Source organism: Ustilago hordei (assembly GCF_900519145.1).
Source record: "Ustilago hordei strain Uho2 genome assembly, contig: UHO2_contig_04, whole genome shotgun sequence".
NCBI lineage: Eukaryota > Fungi > Basidiomycota > Ustilaginomycetes > Ustilaginales > Ustilaginaceae > Ustilago > Ustilago hordei.
The window spans coordinates 388,915-403,908 of record NW_024545261.1 but is presented as its reverse complement, the minus strand read 5'-3'; the positions used below and the strand labels follow the sequence as shown (position 1 = coordinate 403,908).

Sequence of the window (14,994 nt, the reverse complement as noted above, 5' to 3'; positions counted from 1 at the left end):
AGGGCCGATAGCTGTCTCTCTCTCTCTCTCTTAAAACGACAAACTATCAGAGGCAGGTCCTCTTCTCGACAAAAAAGGCCACTGACAAGGCCACTGACACTTGCTACGTTGTTCCGCTCTCTTCAATCGTAGCCAACACTCACATTCATAAGATTATTGTCCTTCTCTTCACACCCACCACGTCGTTACATTCTTTGAATCGCAATTTCCACACTCATTTCCTCAGAAGTGACGTATCATGATCGAGATTGAAAGAGTGTGACAACGAGCTACGGGCTGAGACGGAAGCCGGCATTTTCTCATCCGGCGTCTCAAGAGTTCATGTGTCCGTTGCTGTTCTAATACTCTCTTTGTCGATAGCTTTCGCACTTTGCACCACAGCACTTTCGTACCTTCATGTCTGGGTGTCTAAATGCACCAACTCAAGTTCGCAACTGCACCAGATCAATCTCGTCGTACAGCCTGAGCACCAGCAAGCATAGGCTTGGCACGGGCAACTACCCAACTACTGTTAGGGGATTTCGGGCAATTGAAGATAACAATTAATATACGGCGTTATCGGGGTCACGATCAGACTCCCTTTGCCACAGCCGTATGTTCTATGTAATGCTTAGTTTTCTTAGTGTGAGACTAAATGACAAACACATATATATACTCCATTCACTGCTCTGATCCCATCCGAGGCAGGGTGTGTTCCTTCATTTGTACCCCTGTGTTGCTATGATACCGGGTGCCATTGTGCTGTCATCATGACAACAATTGCGTACCTCATTGTGCTCCTCGCTTATGTGAGCCTCCCGTATCTCGATGTCTCGGCCGTAACACGTGCACCTTGCTTGAGATGCCGACGCATCTTCAACTCCCCCCTTCGGCGGGATCTCCAGTCCTATCATCCTAGCCAATCGTGAGGTGTTAAGACCCTGTAAGGGTTTTGTTAAGACATCTGCAACGTTGTTTGCCGTTCCGACATATTTGATCTCCACATCGCCCTCTTGTACGTGATCGCGTACGAAATGATACCGTGTGTCGATGTGCTTTAACTTCCAATGTTTGGCTGGGTCTTTACTCACCTGTATGCACCCCTGGCTGTCTGTGTATAGTACGGGCCGAACGCCCGTGGCCTCCAAATCCTGGAGCAAATATGAGAAGAATAAGGTTTCTCGTACCGCTTCGGAAGCGGCGACAAACTCTGCTTCGACTGCCGACAGTGCCACACACTTCTGAACGTGTGATTTCCAACTCACCGGACATCCATACACATATGTTATCGACCCCGAGGTACTTCTTCGTCCATTTGTGGGGTCGGATGCCCAGTTTGCGTCGGTATACGTCGTTACCGGTGTATCCGAGTGCTCGTTTGTCTCTCCTCCTAGGTGCAACTGATATTCGTTCGTTTGGTTCAGGTACTTTACCACGTGGACAGCTGCCTTCCATGCACTGTCGATCGGGATCGACATATATCGCGCCAATACGCCGACGGCAAAGGCAATATCTGGTCGGGCTGTGTTGGAGACCCATAATAGTTGGCCGACCAATTCTTGATACCTCTTTGCTCGCTTAGGTTCACATCGCTCGCCTCCGGCGGTGTTCGCTACACTCAGCATGGGTATCCAGGATTTCTCGTTTGCTCCTCCTAACCATTTGTTCACCATTTCCTTGATGTATGCCGTTAGACTCAGGGATATCCTCCTCCGTCTTCTATCACGTATAATCTTGATGCCCAGAAATTCTTTGATCCTTCCATTGTCTTGCGTCTCCCATTTGTCCATGATCTCCCGCTTTGCGCGGTCTACTTCCTCACGACTGGGTGATGTTATCAGCATGTCGTCCACGTATGCTGTGATGATCGTGATCTTGTCGCCTGTCCCTCTTGAGTATAGGCATGGAGCGCTCTGCATGCAATGAAATCCGATCGTCCGGAGGTGTGAGTCTAACTCAATGTTCCATTCTCGGCCCGACTGTTTCAAACCGTACAGTCCTTTCACTACCTTCAACACTTTTCCGGGTGGTATTTCGATTCCTACTGGGGGCTTGAGGTATACATCATGGTGTATAGTGGAGTTCAGGTACGCTTGCTTTACGTCAATAGAATCCATTTCCCAATCTCGTACTGCTGCGACCGCGATCACCCCTCGAATGGATTGGATAGGTGCTACTGGTGCGAAGACCTCTGTATAGTCGATGCCCTCGCGTTGAGTGAAACCTCGTGCCACGAGTCGGGCTTTGAACTTTGTTGGCACGAGGTTTGCATCGGTTTTGATCTTGAGTACCCAACGTGTGTCGACGGTGTTTGCACCCTTTGGAAGGTCGACTATCTCCCATGTGCCCATCGCCTCTAATCCATCCAGCTCCTTTCGCATGGCCTCCTCCCAGTGCTTTCTGTCCTCTCCATTCATTGCTTCATGTATGGTTGGGTCCAGGTTCTTTCTCCGTTCCGGTCGCGTCGCTACGAGTCCATAGAATTCGCTGTCAATTTGAGTTTCGGCGATTGGTCCTTGTTCCATCACCTCTGCTATTCCTTCGCGTAATCTTTCTTCCGAGTCTGACTCCATATCCATGTATTCTCGTAGTGGCTCTTCATCTGTTTCGTCGAATATATTTTCTTTGTTATATCCTAGATCTTCGAGATTTTCTTCTGTCATCGTCATTAGGGGTGCCTTTGTATCAACCGGTCGCCACTCTGTTCTGTCTGACCAGCACTTTGATTCCATGAATTTTGCTGAATTGCTCCAGAAGATGTTCGGATTATAGTCCGGACTGTAGAAAAGCCAGCCCTTCCTCTCTAGACTGTACCCTAAGAAAATGGATGCGACGGCTCGCTGGTCCAGTTTCTTGTTGTCCCGTTTAACTTTGGGTATGTTTACCCATGCCAGACAACCAAACACTCGTAGGAGCTTTAAAGCTCGTTCCGGCGACTTGCCAAACATCGCTTGATAAGGGAATTCATTATCAACGCTCGGAGTGAGGTTTATTTTGAACGCTGCAGCTCTGATCGCGTATGGCCAGAACTTCTTCGGTAGTCTCCTCTGCATTAGCAACGTTCTCATCTTCTCTCCAAGGGTCCTGTTCATTCTCTCTACCCGTCCATTTTGTTTGCTGTTGTACCCTACGGTGGTTTGCCACTCTATGCCCTTTTCTAGCGACCATTCTAATGCATCATTGCTTTTCCATTCTGTTCCTTGATCGGATCGGATCGCTTTTAGCTTCCGATCCGTCTGTGTCTCCAGGAACGAAACAATCCTTTTAAGTTGCATAAAGGCATGACTCTTTCGTGTCAATGGCTGTGCATACACATACTTGCTATGATCGTCGACCAGCACCAACGTGCATGTATACTCCGTCACGTGGGACGAGTCTATTATTAGATCGACGTGGATAAGATCCAGGGGCCCTACGGCTCTCTCGCCGCTACCTTTCCCCATCCGAGCGCTTGTGCTCTTGGATCGTACGCACTGCTCACATGTCAGAGCGGTGTTTGGATCCAATTTCATGGTATGCTTATCCTTTAACTTGTTTGTGATCGCCTTAGCCTTATCTCTTCCTGGGTGCCCGAGACGCTCATGCCATAGTTGTTGCTTTGAAACTTTCGGCTCATTCTTAATATGCTCGAACTCCTCATCAACACCTTCAAACAATGGTGCTGATGTGGCCATCGCGCTTTCTTGCCATGTGTCGCCTCGGAACTCCAGAAGTCCTCGCTCGCGATTCTTTGCAATCTTAAGTGTCATGCCGTTTGTTAAGAAAATTTGGCCGCCGGTTGTGTCCAATATCACTCGTGCTCCTTCATCCGTTAATGAATTTGTTGACAGAAGGTTAACATTAAGGTGCTTTACATACAATACATTTTGCAGAGGGATTTCCCCGTAATCTGTTGATATGCTCGCATCTCCTATAGCTGCCGCTTCCAAGACCTCGCTTCCGGCGGTAATTATCCGCTTTCGGCAAGTTCTCGGGTGAATGAGCATGCTGTAGTCGTTCACCATATGATAACTCGCCCCCGAGTCCAAGATCCAATGAGCTGTTTCTTTTGGGTTCGAGGGGTCCTGCCATTTCATTGGGAGGGTGAGGGAGCACCACGCTTCCTATTTGGGTTCAGCGAGGGGAGAGTCCTTGGGAATGGTAACCAAGGCGTCGCATTGGCTGATACCATGTCCCGGTCGCTTGCAGATCCAGCATCGGATTCGGCGTGGTTTGCTTGCGTTCCTCGGGCTCGCGTGGCTGTTGTCGGCTTCGGCTTCGGTCTCTCCGGCCCGTTCATTTTGATCGTCGTTGCCGGCGGTTCTAGCGCTGGCTTGTCGGGGGTCGATCCTTTGTGCGGGGACACTCTCGACAGCAGTCTGCCGGATGCTTAATGCGGTGGCAAGGGCGTTGAAGTCGATTTGATGGACGGTGGCAACCGTCTCCTTGTACACCGGATGCCGGATCGTGCATTTCTGCAGGGCCGAGAACAATGTATCATCGGCGAATGGTTTTCCGAGGAGACTGCTTTCAGTTTGTATGGACCGGATCTCTTGAATTAGCTTTCTGGCATCCGAGTGAAACATCTTTGCATCGTTGAGTTGCGAGATAAGCGCAAGTCTGTGGGACGTCTTGGTGGCTTCATTCGTGAGACCGTTTTCGATCTTTCTCCATACTTGGTTGAAAGTAAGGTACTCCTTGATTACATCTAGAACGAGGTAGTTTATATTGTGTTCTCCGGTAGTGTCGATTGTTCCACGCAGGGCGTTAATTAAAGCATCGTCAAGGGAGCGGCTCCATTTTGGGTGTTTCTTGTCGTACGTTCCCTCGAGATGTTTCATCGCATGAGGCACGGATCGGAGGAAAGATTTCACGTGAGCGCTCCAGCTATGGTAGTTTCGTGACGTGAGCTTTGGCACAGGTTCAAGGAGCTTTGCTAGGGTGCGAAAGTTATATCGCTTGTCGCCATCATCAAAGTCGGAGTCGGAATCGGTGTCTCCGTCGGCTTCATCGTTGATGGCCTCCGGCTCGTTCTCGCTCGTGGCATTATTGTCGACCCGAACCTGGGTGTTCTTGCCTTTTCTGCTTCCTTTAGTCCTCGTTTCGGTGTCTTCTACCATGGTTGTCGGCGAGTTTTCGGTTAGCTCGGTGATAGCTTCTTCAGACTCTTAATCAATTGAAGATAACAATTAATATACGGCGTTATCGGGGTCACGATCAGACTCCCTTTGCCACAGCCGTATGTTCTATGTAATGCTTAGTTTTCTTAGTGTGAGACTAAATGACAAACACATATATATACTCCATTCACTGCTCTGATCCCATCCGAGGCAGGGTGTGTTCCTTCATTTGTACCCCTGTGTTGCTATGATACCGGGTGCCATTGTGCTGTCATCATGACAACAATTGCGTACCTCATTGTGCTCCTCGCTTATGTGAGCCTCCCGTATCTCGATGTCTCGGCCGTAACACGTGCACCTTGCTTGAGATGCCGACGCATCTTCAACTCGGGCATATCGGCTCGTTAAGACCGGTAACCCGATAAGGCTCGGACATACCGGTTAAGTGGAAGCTTCTAGAAGGTAGAAGGTAGTTTCCGTTGTGCTCAGTACGTAGAAGAAATGGCACTCAGTTAGTAGCTCCTGTAAAAAGAACCATCCATCTGTACTTACGTTCGTTGTCGCTACACGTAATTAACATCGCGTCCTACCATCAAAGACTATCATATTCCAACAACTACGACGTCGACTCCTCTTCAGACCTGTCGCCTCCCCGAGTTCCGTCCGGCGATGGAAGTGTCACGGGTTCGAACTGCGTGAGTCGTGTCGATGCACCTGCTGGATTTGTGTTCACTTCGGGGACGGAAGCGGTCCAATTGTTCACGCTCATGAACATTATCATGAAATCGAAACGTTCACCCTGACATCCCACTCAATGTCTGACAACCAGGTGTGTGGAATTGACACCTCTTGACAAATGCAATTGTGTGGTCTAATGAAGCTCTAATTAATCGCTGTAGGTCTCTCTCTACAAAGCAGCAACAAACGCCACCGAGGCAACCACCGCTAACACGGAAGCTAAGACCTTCGAGCTCCTCGAAGTCACCAACGACATTGCGCCCGACTGAGTGCTCTTCTGACTAGACGCCGTCTGAGGCGGGTTTTTCGCATTCGCTGTGCTCCCACCCTCTGTGAACAACCTCAACGATTCCACCTCGCAATAATTCTGATTGAAGTACTTCCATTATAGCCCACCTGATAACTGCAAGCGGGGTAGTGCGCGTTACATCCACTCTGGTTGTAAGTGTTGCCTGCCCAAATGGAGGTCCGCTCAATCAGCTCCGAGACTCACTGCAATCGAAAGCTCTTTTTTCGGACTTGCTCACTGTGTGTTTCGTACAGCCTGACACTTATAGGACGTAAGTCGTTCAAGCGGACGGAAGGTATGCTACCGCACGAGTTAAATGATTATTCACTGAACCCTGTCCCCAAACTTTCGGAAGGAACTGTACAGTAGGGAGTCTGGAAAGACGTCGCAAGCGCTTGATGATATCACAACGCCGCACACTTCCTTGGCTGGTTCGCTGTTGAGCAAGCAGAAACAGAAGAGCTGCGTTTCGTTGTTTGAATCGGCCCGAGTCCAAAAAGCCAAGCTCGCTGCCAACATGCTGCTTGCTGCATTGACAGTTTGGGAAGCAGCATCGGTCATTCCTTCATGCTGTGAGATAAGCACCTTCGTGCCTCCTCATCATCCAGCATCGGAACGAGCTCCATCTTTCTCCTCCTCTCCACCACTACCACCAACATGCTGGCTTAGTTAGCCCTGCAGGTTTGATTCACATCAATGCCCGCCATCATGTCGAGCTCAGAAGCATCGGCTTCCAAGCCGCCTCACAGAGTCGTAGTCAAGCCGCTCGGTCGACAACTCACCATCACCACAACCATTGAGGGACGTAAACGTACCCTCGTCGACACATCTGATGCTCTTCAGCTCGCCGAAACCAACTATCCCATCAGATTCTACTTCCTACCCGACGCACTGCAATGGTCATTTGCGCTCAAACCCAGCGAGAAGAAGGTCACCTACTGCCCCTTCAAAGGCTTTGCTCAGTATCACGATGTAGCTCAGGCCGGATCACGCATTGAGGAGCTCAAAGCTGCCATCTGGTCTTACTCAAAGCCTTTCACCACCAGTGATGCCTACGGGGTGCGAGGTCACTACTGCCTGCCAGCTCCCAGCGAGCAGTTCGGTGTCAAAATCGGTGGTAAACCCATCACCGCAGACGAGGCAAAAAGTATGAATGATAAGCTTCTATCGGACTTCTCATCTACAGTCTCTTCTCCTTCGTTGCCACGCGACGTCTTGGAGGAGGAGCGCAAATCTCGATCTACTTCCCGCTCTGCTGGTGCAACCCTTCATCCACCACCGATCAAGCGCTCGGCGAGCAACGGCTCCAATGCACCGCCAGAGTCTTTTTCTATCGCTCGACCACTCGGTGGTGAGCTCGAAATCGATTCGAGCAATCCAGTCCTCGCTGACATGATCTATCGCTATGATGATGAGGTGCAGGAAGAGCAACATCAACGGCAGCAACGGCAGCGTGATGGAGCTGCAGGCGACGGCAACAACAATCACGCACCCAATCCTGAAGCGCACAGCGACGTCGCAATCGACGACCATCTCGCATGGTTCAAAGATCAGCCCTGGTACCGCAAACCTTCAGAAAAGTGGCTTCGTCCCTTCGCTTTGCTCATCTCAATGGCAGGAGGTATGTGCATGGGTCCCAAGCTCGAGTTACTCAACATGTTCGTTTGCGAGCATGTCCTTGGAGACAGCTACGTCGGCGGCGGCGACATCATCGTTCCACAACCTCCTGCCAAAGCCAACACCACCCTCGCCCAACTCGCGAGCGTAGAGACTGCGACAACAGCTGCAGGCGCACACCTTGACAGCTTCCATCCATGGTCGGTGGCTTCGAACCCTATCTCGCACACAGACACTGCCTCGGACATGTACGCCGTCACCGCCTACTTTGCAGCCCTCGAACAACCCAACTCCACCATCATCCCGATACCCCGACGACCAAGCAAAGCCTGCTTCGCCAGTCCAGAGGTGCAGTCCGCCCTCGCTACATTGCAGCTCCGAATGACCCTGTCCATGGGTATTCTTGCTGCACTCACTACGGGCTTCTGGTCTAACTTGTCCTCGAGGCGTGGTCGTCTGCCTGTACTTCGTCTCGCTATGGCCGGTATCGTTTTCACCGACCTTGTCATTCTTACGGCTGCCCTCGTGCCTCGCAACAGGCTTCCTTTCGGTTACAGCTTCCTCGTCCTCGGAACTACAGTCGAAGGTTTGCTCGGAGGATACAGCGCTGCAATCGCCGTTCATCAGTCCTACATCTCGGACGTCACTCCCAGTGGCACCCGTGCCCACATCTTTGCACACTTTATGGGCATCGTCTATGCTGGTCTTGCAGTTGGTCCTACACTCGGAGGTCTGCTCGTCAAGCACACAGACAATATTTTGGCGCCCTTCTGGTTCGCGCTCGCCATGCACTTGCTCTATGTTGTCGGCATCTTTTCCTTCATCCCCGAGAGCACCAGCCAGCAGTTCCGTGCCAAAGCATTGAAGGAGTACGGGGAGCAACGTGCCGAAATTAAACGTAAGGCTGATGAACGCAAGACTGTCGAAATGCAACCGCTGCTCGGCTCAAGAAGCTGGGAAGGCGACCGTCGACCATTCAAGAAGCGTGTCTGGAAGCGAGCCAAGGTTCTCTTCCTGAATAGCTTCCTCTACGCTCCTCTGGAACCGCTAAGCTTCCTTCTACCCAAGAAGGTACCCGTTCACCAGCCCGAAGAAGCCGACCACCAAGGTGGTGTTTCTGGCAGCAGCACACCTCGACCTGGTGGTGCACTTGCTGCGCCCGAAGCATCAGCATCGCACATCTCCGTCTCTCGTGTCGCACCCAAGATGCGTTACGACTGGAATCTTTCCTTCCTCTCGCTCACGTACTTCGCCGAGACTGCCATCATTGGCATCATGTCCTTCAAGATGCAGTACGCCCAGAAGCAGTTCATCTGGGGATCGGCTGAGTTGGGCATGTATCTTACTTTCCTCAGCATCACTCGTGTCCTTGCACTTACCTTCATCCTGCCGGTGGCCATCAAGTTCCTCCATCGACCAGTCAAGGCGTTGAGGCTGCCACAAGACGGGCCGCCGGTCGAGGAGGAGCAGACTGTTGCTCCTGACTCTCGTCGGCACTCCACGCTGGACGACGATGGTAGACCGCATCGACGTATGAACTCGTACGGTGCTGTCGATCAGTCTCGTCGCTCATCTCACCACGACACTGCAGGCGAGGACGCGGAGAACGAGCAAGCAGATGGCGAATGGGATGAGACTAAGAAGTCCGTCGAAGAATTGTGGACCTTGCGAGCAAAGCACCTCCGCCTCATTCACGACAGCAAGTTTGACCTCAAACTCGCAAAAATCTCGGTCATCGTCAACACCATATCTTATGGCCTTCTCATCTTCTCGGACACCCCACAGCTCTTCTTCCTAGCCACGGCTATTACGGCGCTCGGCGGTGGTGGAGGTGCAGCCATGTCCTCGCTAGCACTCGCATTGCTCAAGTCTCCTGCAGACGCAGGAAAGCTTTTCGGCGCATGGAGCATCACCTCTGCCATCTCAGGTACTGTCGTTGGCCCTATTCTCTTCGCCGAGGTGTTCAAGAGGACGACAAAGACCTTCCCTCCAGCTATCTTCGTGGCGGGCACAGCTATGTTTGCCATCGCGTTCCTCTTGTTGTGCTGCGTCAAGGTCAGGAAACCCATCAGCTTGCCTCCTTTGCCTGCCAGACCACACCCAGCGCCGTCAACAGGGGAAGAGAGGGCGGAGGAACAGGGCACAGCAAAGTCAGCCTATCGCAACTCAACATTCAAGAATGCCTTCACTTTGAACACTGCCAAGAGAAGAGACGGTGGTCAGGTTGGAAAGGCCTCGTCCGGTAGACCTGGCTTGCCTGCCCTTGGCTAAAGCTTGGCGTCGTTACAGACAATTGGCACTATTATCGCAATGGAATCCTTTAATTGATGTATCGAATTTGTATCAAAGCGAAGTCGAATGTGTGTGATGAGATGGACCGAGACGATCGGTGGTAGGAAAGGTAGTGAGGCGTAGTGTGATGTGATATGATGCGAACGGGATGCGTGATGAATTGTGTGTGATGTATGTGATGAAGTCGAGTTGATACAACTTAAACGAAGCGAAGAGTCCTTCTCTGACTCGAATGAGTGGATTGCGCATCTCCTTGCACCTCTTCCGCACCACCATTCTGCTCAGCCTCGCGAAGCTTCAACATCTCCCTGAGCCGCTTCTGCTCCTTCTGCTCTCCCTTCTCCCAACCCTGCTGCGCTTCCGTCTGCGCCTCCTTACGTTCTTCGCTCATCTCCTTGTCTAAGACACGTAGGATCGCAAACCTCCTTGGCGAGACTGTTCTCGACAACGCTGGCATGTCCGGCTTGCCTTCGCTGTTCGAACCGAACTTTGAAGGGTTCTGCAAGATTGCACTCGGGATCTTGACACTGCCTGTGGTGGGAAGCTCCATGGACGGAGGAGGGAGACGCGACTTCATTTGCTCACCATCTGCGTTGGTCTCCACCATGCGGATGCTGTCAGCGCTGTTATCTTTGTCCTCTTCAACGCTGCGCTGTTTGACAGGGCGAGTGGGAGCAGAGATGTGGGTTTTATTGACGCCGCCGTGGTGGGAGGCGAGAGCATTGTGTTTGCCTGGTGTCACATCCTTGCGCCAAAAACTGTCTTTCTGCCAAAAGGCAAACACGTGAATGCCCCAGTCGGCGATTGCAACCAGCGGATTCCACAACGCTTTACCTGATTCATCGTATCCTACGTGACCTCGGGGCGAGCCCTGCAACGATCCACGGCTGCCGCCGCCCGATCGTTCAGAGTCCGAACGATCAGGCATGGACGCTGATTCAGGCGAGCTCTCCCGAGCTACAGCGGTGTTTGCGTTCGTCTTGGTGGGCTGGATCGTGTTGCTGCGGCTGATAGGGCGCGAGAAGGTGATCGATTTGGTCTTGGTCAGTGTAGCAGTGCGACGCATAACACCAGGTCCAAGCTTGGAGATCGGGATCGTGACTCCATGGGTCAGGACCGAACTGAACACCATGAAGAGCACGATAGGTGCATACACCGCACGCAGCCTTTCCCTTGTTCCATCTTCTGGCAACTGCCTGAGTGCGACCTGAATGTAGAACACGGCTCCAACGCCAATCGGACCGAACCAACCAGCAAATGCCGACTCCTTGAAGTCTCGCAGTGCCGGGATGGCTTTCGTAGCTGCAATCACCCAAGGCGGCCTACGGAGCAACAGCACTGTAATCCCCAGCACTACCATCCTCCAACCTGTCAGCTGCAACTCCATGTTCGAGTAAGCAGACCAAGGAATAATAGCACCGATATAGACAAATACTGTCATGTTGAGAACTGTATCGATGATCTCCTGGAAATCGTTGTCTTCGGTGCGGATACGGAACCAGTCATCCCAAGTGAACGAGTTACCAGCGATGAAGCATGCCAAGATATCGTCCGACCCAAACAAGCCCGTGGTTCCGAGGGTGAAGAAGGCCAATCCGAGACCATAGGCGAAGAAATTGGCTTTGTCGATGTACGATCTTGATTCGGCCCACTTGAGCGACTTACGAGCCAAATACCCAATCAGAGCGCCAAATGCGATGGAGAGAACAATTTGGTAAATGACAACGGCATACGTCCAGCTTCCTACTTCGGTTTCTACGCTCTTATCCGCATCTTCACCGTGGCGAGCAAGGAGATAGATAGCCAGGTAGAGAAAGGGAAATCCGAGGCCGTCGTTTGCTCCGGACTCGGCGATGATGATGTTACGTACGTTGGCGGGGACGTGCTTCTCGGCGTAGCGACCCGTGGTGATGGAGTTGGCGAGCACCGGATCAGTGGGTGTCACGGCTGCTGCGATACAAAGGCTTTCCAGAAAGGTAAGATTGGGAATGAGACCCCAGATGAGCAAAGCTGTTGCAAACCAAGCCGTAGTCATGATGCCAAACAGCAAGATGACAAGCGAGAACTTCTCTCTCCATAAGTACGCCTTAGGTAGAGATATACCACAGAACAGCACCTGAATCCCCACGACGATGCGGGTGAGTTGATAAGTGACCTCATTGGTCTCTTCAATCGTGCCCCAACTGATAGGGTCGACCCAGTTGAGCACATACGGTCCAACGATGATACCCGCCATCACTGCCAGAAGAGGCTCCGACAGGTACAGTCGTTCTTTCACGACGTATGACAGCAGACCATAGATGACGATGAAGCCACCAAGCACAGCGAGCGACTTGGAGACCTCGCTTAGGTCCACTTCGATGAGGTGCGCTGGCATTGTTACGATGCCTGCACACGAGGGGGTTGGTTTAAGATGAGTTGAAGCTGACCCGATTTGTGACGATCTAAGAATGTAGGCCACAGAGGACGAATAGCCTATGTCATTGAACGGAGGCGAAGAAGCAGTTGAGGCCAGAAGTGTTGCTGACCATAGAGACAGAGTTGAGGAGCTGCGATGAGGGCTGCATTCGATTGGGCAGCTTGAGAGCTGGTTGAGTAGCGGAATTCAGTGCTGGAGAGACGATGAGCGACCTTGGTTTGCTACCAAGATTCGATGCTTTTGTATGAGATAGTTGAGAACGTAGAGATGGTTGTCGATGATGATGGTCAGAAGGGAACAGGAAATGGCATGGTTCTCGTTTGTGCCACCGCTTCTCCGCAATAATCTGCTCGTTTTCGTGGTGTTAGAAAGCGGGGCTAACAAATCATCAAAAAAAAATCCTCGGAAATCTTTCGTGGCGGGAATCTTTGCTTTGCATCGGTGCATTTGTTCGACCAAGGAGACTGACACCGGTGACCTTCTCCCGGACCTTTCTTCTGGTTCCTGACTTGTCGATAAGGGGGGCGTACCGAGCGTCAGCCATATAATACCCAGCAGCCTGCCTTCCTTCCTCCCCTCCTGACTCCTCGTCTCGTTGCATCACCACTGGCATCATCCGACGGATAGCAAAAATGGACGGCACGGGCCCCCTCTTCCTCGGCCTCGACGCCAGCACTCAAGCCCTGAAAGCTGCTCTCCTTGATATTGACCTCAATGTCCTCTCCGAGCTCGAGGTCCGATTTGATCGTGACCTACCTCACCACAAAACTACGGGTGGAGTCTCCCAACCCACCGCTGACGACGATGAAGGCACAGTCGTAGCACCCATCATGCTGTATGTCGAGTCGATCGATCTTCTCGCCGACAAGATCCGATCAGCTTCCTGGCCAGTCTCGAGGATCAAATCAGTCTCTGCTGCTGGACAACAGCATGCTTCGGTATACTTCTCTCGTGCTGCGCCTCGCATCTTCACCACTTTGTCCTCTGAGAAGAAACTTACGGAGCAGGTTGAGGGAGCATTCAGCAGAAAAGTCGTTCCTAATTGGCAAGACTCGTCAACTACGGAAGCATGCAAGGCGTTTGAAGCGGCAGCGGGTGGAGCGGAGGAGCTGGCGAAAGTGACAGGATCAAAGGCACACACGAGGTTTACAGGTCCACAGATTTACAAGTTCCGCAAGCAGCAGCCGGAAGCGTACAAGGACACGGAACGCATCGGATTGGTATCGAGCTTCATTACTACCATGCTCTGTGTCGGAGAGGGGGAGGACGAGAAAGAGGTGATCAAGGGTATCGACGAGTCGGATGCCTGTGGTATGAACTTGCTGGACATGCGATCTTCCCCTTCTATCTCTTCTGATGAGAAGAGAGGAAAGTTGGAACCAGGTTGGAACCAGACCCTCCTCTCCCTTGCCTCTGGCGAAAGCGAAGGAGCCGACTCCTCCCTCGGTGGAGCAGAAGAGTTGGAACGCAAGCTCGGCGTAATCTACCGAGATGCAGGTGCGCCAGTTGGCAAGGTCGGCAGCTGGTGGACTCAACGCTACGGTTTCTCACCCGACTGTCAAGTATTCCCAGGCACTGGCGACAACCCAGCCACCTTCCTCGCATTCAGCTTAGCCGAAAGACAAGCGATCATCAGCCTTGGAACATCCGACACTGTTATGGTCGCCACAAACCAATATGTTCCCGACCCGGACTTTCATGCATTCTTCCACCCCGCCAAGCTACCATCCAAGGAGAACGCATTCTTCAACATGCTCGTCTACAAGTCTGGCAGTCTGGCACGCGAGTGGATCCGTGATCAGTACAGCAACTCCAACTGGGACACGTTCAACGCCGATGCTGAAAAGTACAAGCTTCAGGCGAAGGAAGGAGAGAAGAGGGTGGGCTTCTACTGGTTGCGTCCCGAGATCATCCCTTCCGGCGCATCTGGTATTCATCGCTACACCTCTTCCCCTCCCTCCAGCTCGGAATGGAACAAGGTAAAAGACTTTGAAATGGCAGGTATGAACGCAGCAGCAATCCTGGAAACACAATTGCTGAACTACCGCTATCGCTCATCCTCGATCGTCTCTGGCACCTCCTCTTCTGCACGGGACACATCTAAGTTGCCCCTTGCCTCGATCTACGCCGTTGGAGGAGCCTCTTCGAATACAACCATCACTCAAGCCATGGCAGACGTGTTCGGTTGCGCGATCGTCAAACCCGTCCAACCGAGCGAAGATGGCAAGGGTTGGACTGCGGCGAACTACAACTTTTGCAGTGTTGGTGCGGCGTACAAGGCTGTTTGGGGCTGGAGCAGGAGTCAGGGAGGGAAGATGGAGTTTGATGATTTCGTTCTTGCAACCAAGAGTAAGCAGGCGGAAAAGGCCGGGTTGGGTGAGAAACAGGGAGGTGACAGGGTCGAGGGCGGTGTGCAGGTAATTTGTAGACCGAGAGAGGGAAGGACTCAGGTGTACACCGATATCATTGGCGCGTGGAAGGAGCTTGAGGAACGGGGTCAGAAGGGGCAGTAACATTCACACAATCTATCGGCATCCTCTTTGTTTGAATCGTAATGCAAT

The 14,994-nt window shown here is 52.0% G+C and overlaps 5 protein-coding genes across 5 annotated transcripts; 2 read left to right on the top strand and 3 right to left on the bottom strand.

Moving 5' to 3' along the window:
* Positions 1-698: 698 nt before the first annotated feature.
* UHO2_02469 (uncharacterized protein) lies at positions 699-3,728 on the bottom strand (the record flags this gene model as incomplete). The annotated part of the gene is made up of 1 exon (XM_041555257.1): positions 699-3,728. The coding sequence occupies one exon, from the start codon at positions 3,726-3,728 to the stop codon at positions 699-701; it is 3,030 nt and encodes a 1,009-aa protein (XP_041411191.1).
* Positions 3,729-4,082: 354 nt separating this feature from the next.
* On the bottom strand, positions 4,083-5,078 carry UHO2_02468 (uncharacterized protein; the record flags this gene model as incomplete). The annotated part of the gene is made up of 1 exon (XM_041555256.1): positions 4,083-5,078. One exon carries the CDS (start codon positions 5,076-5,078, stop codon positions 4,083-4,085), a length of 996 nt encoding a protein of 331 aa, XP_041411190.1.
* A 1,735-nt stretch (positions 5,079-6,813) lies between these two features.
* UHO2_02467 (uncharacterized protein) lies at positions 6,814-9,993 on the top strand (the record flags this gene model as incomplete). Its single annotated transcript, XM_041555255.1, has 1 exon — positions 6,814-9,993. The coding sequence occupies one exon, from the start codon at positions 6,814-6,816 to the stop codon at positions 9,991-9,993; it is 3,180 nt and encodes a 1,059-aa protein (XP_041411189.1).
* Positions 9,994-10,213: 220 nt separating this feature from the next.
* Positions 10,214-12,391, bottom strand: UHO2_02466 (uncharacterized protein; the record flags this gene model as incomplete). The annotated part of the gene is made up of 1 exon (XM_041555254.1): positions 10,214-12,391. The coding sequence occupies one exon, from the start codon at positions 12,389-12,391 to the stop codon at positions 10,214-10,216; it is 2,178 nt and encodes a 725-aa protein (XP_041411188.1).
* A 674-nt stretch (positions 12,392-13,065) lies between these two features.
* On the top strand, positions 13,066-14,946 carry UHO2_02465 (putative XKS1 - xylulokinase; the record flags this gene model as incomplete). Its single annotated transcript, XM_041555253.1, has 1 exon — positions 13,066-14,946. One exon carries the CDS (start codon positions 13,066-13,068, stop codon positions 14,944-14,946), a length of 1,881 nt encoding a protein of 626 aa, XP_041411187.1.
* Positions 14,947-14,994: the final 48 nt, after the last annotated feature.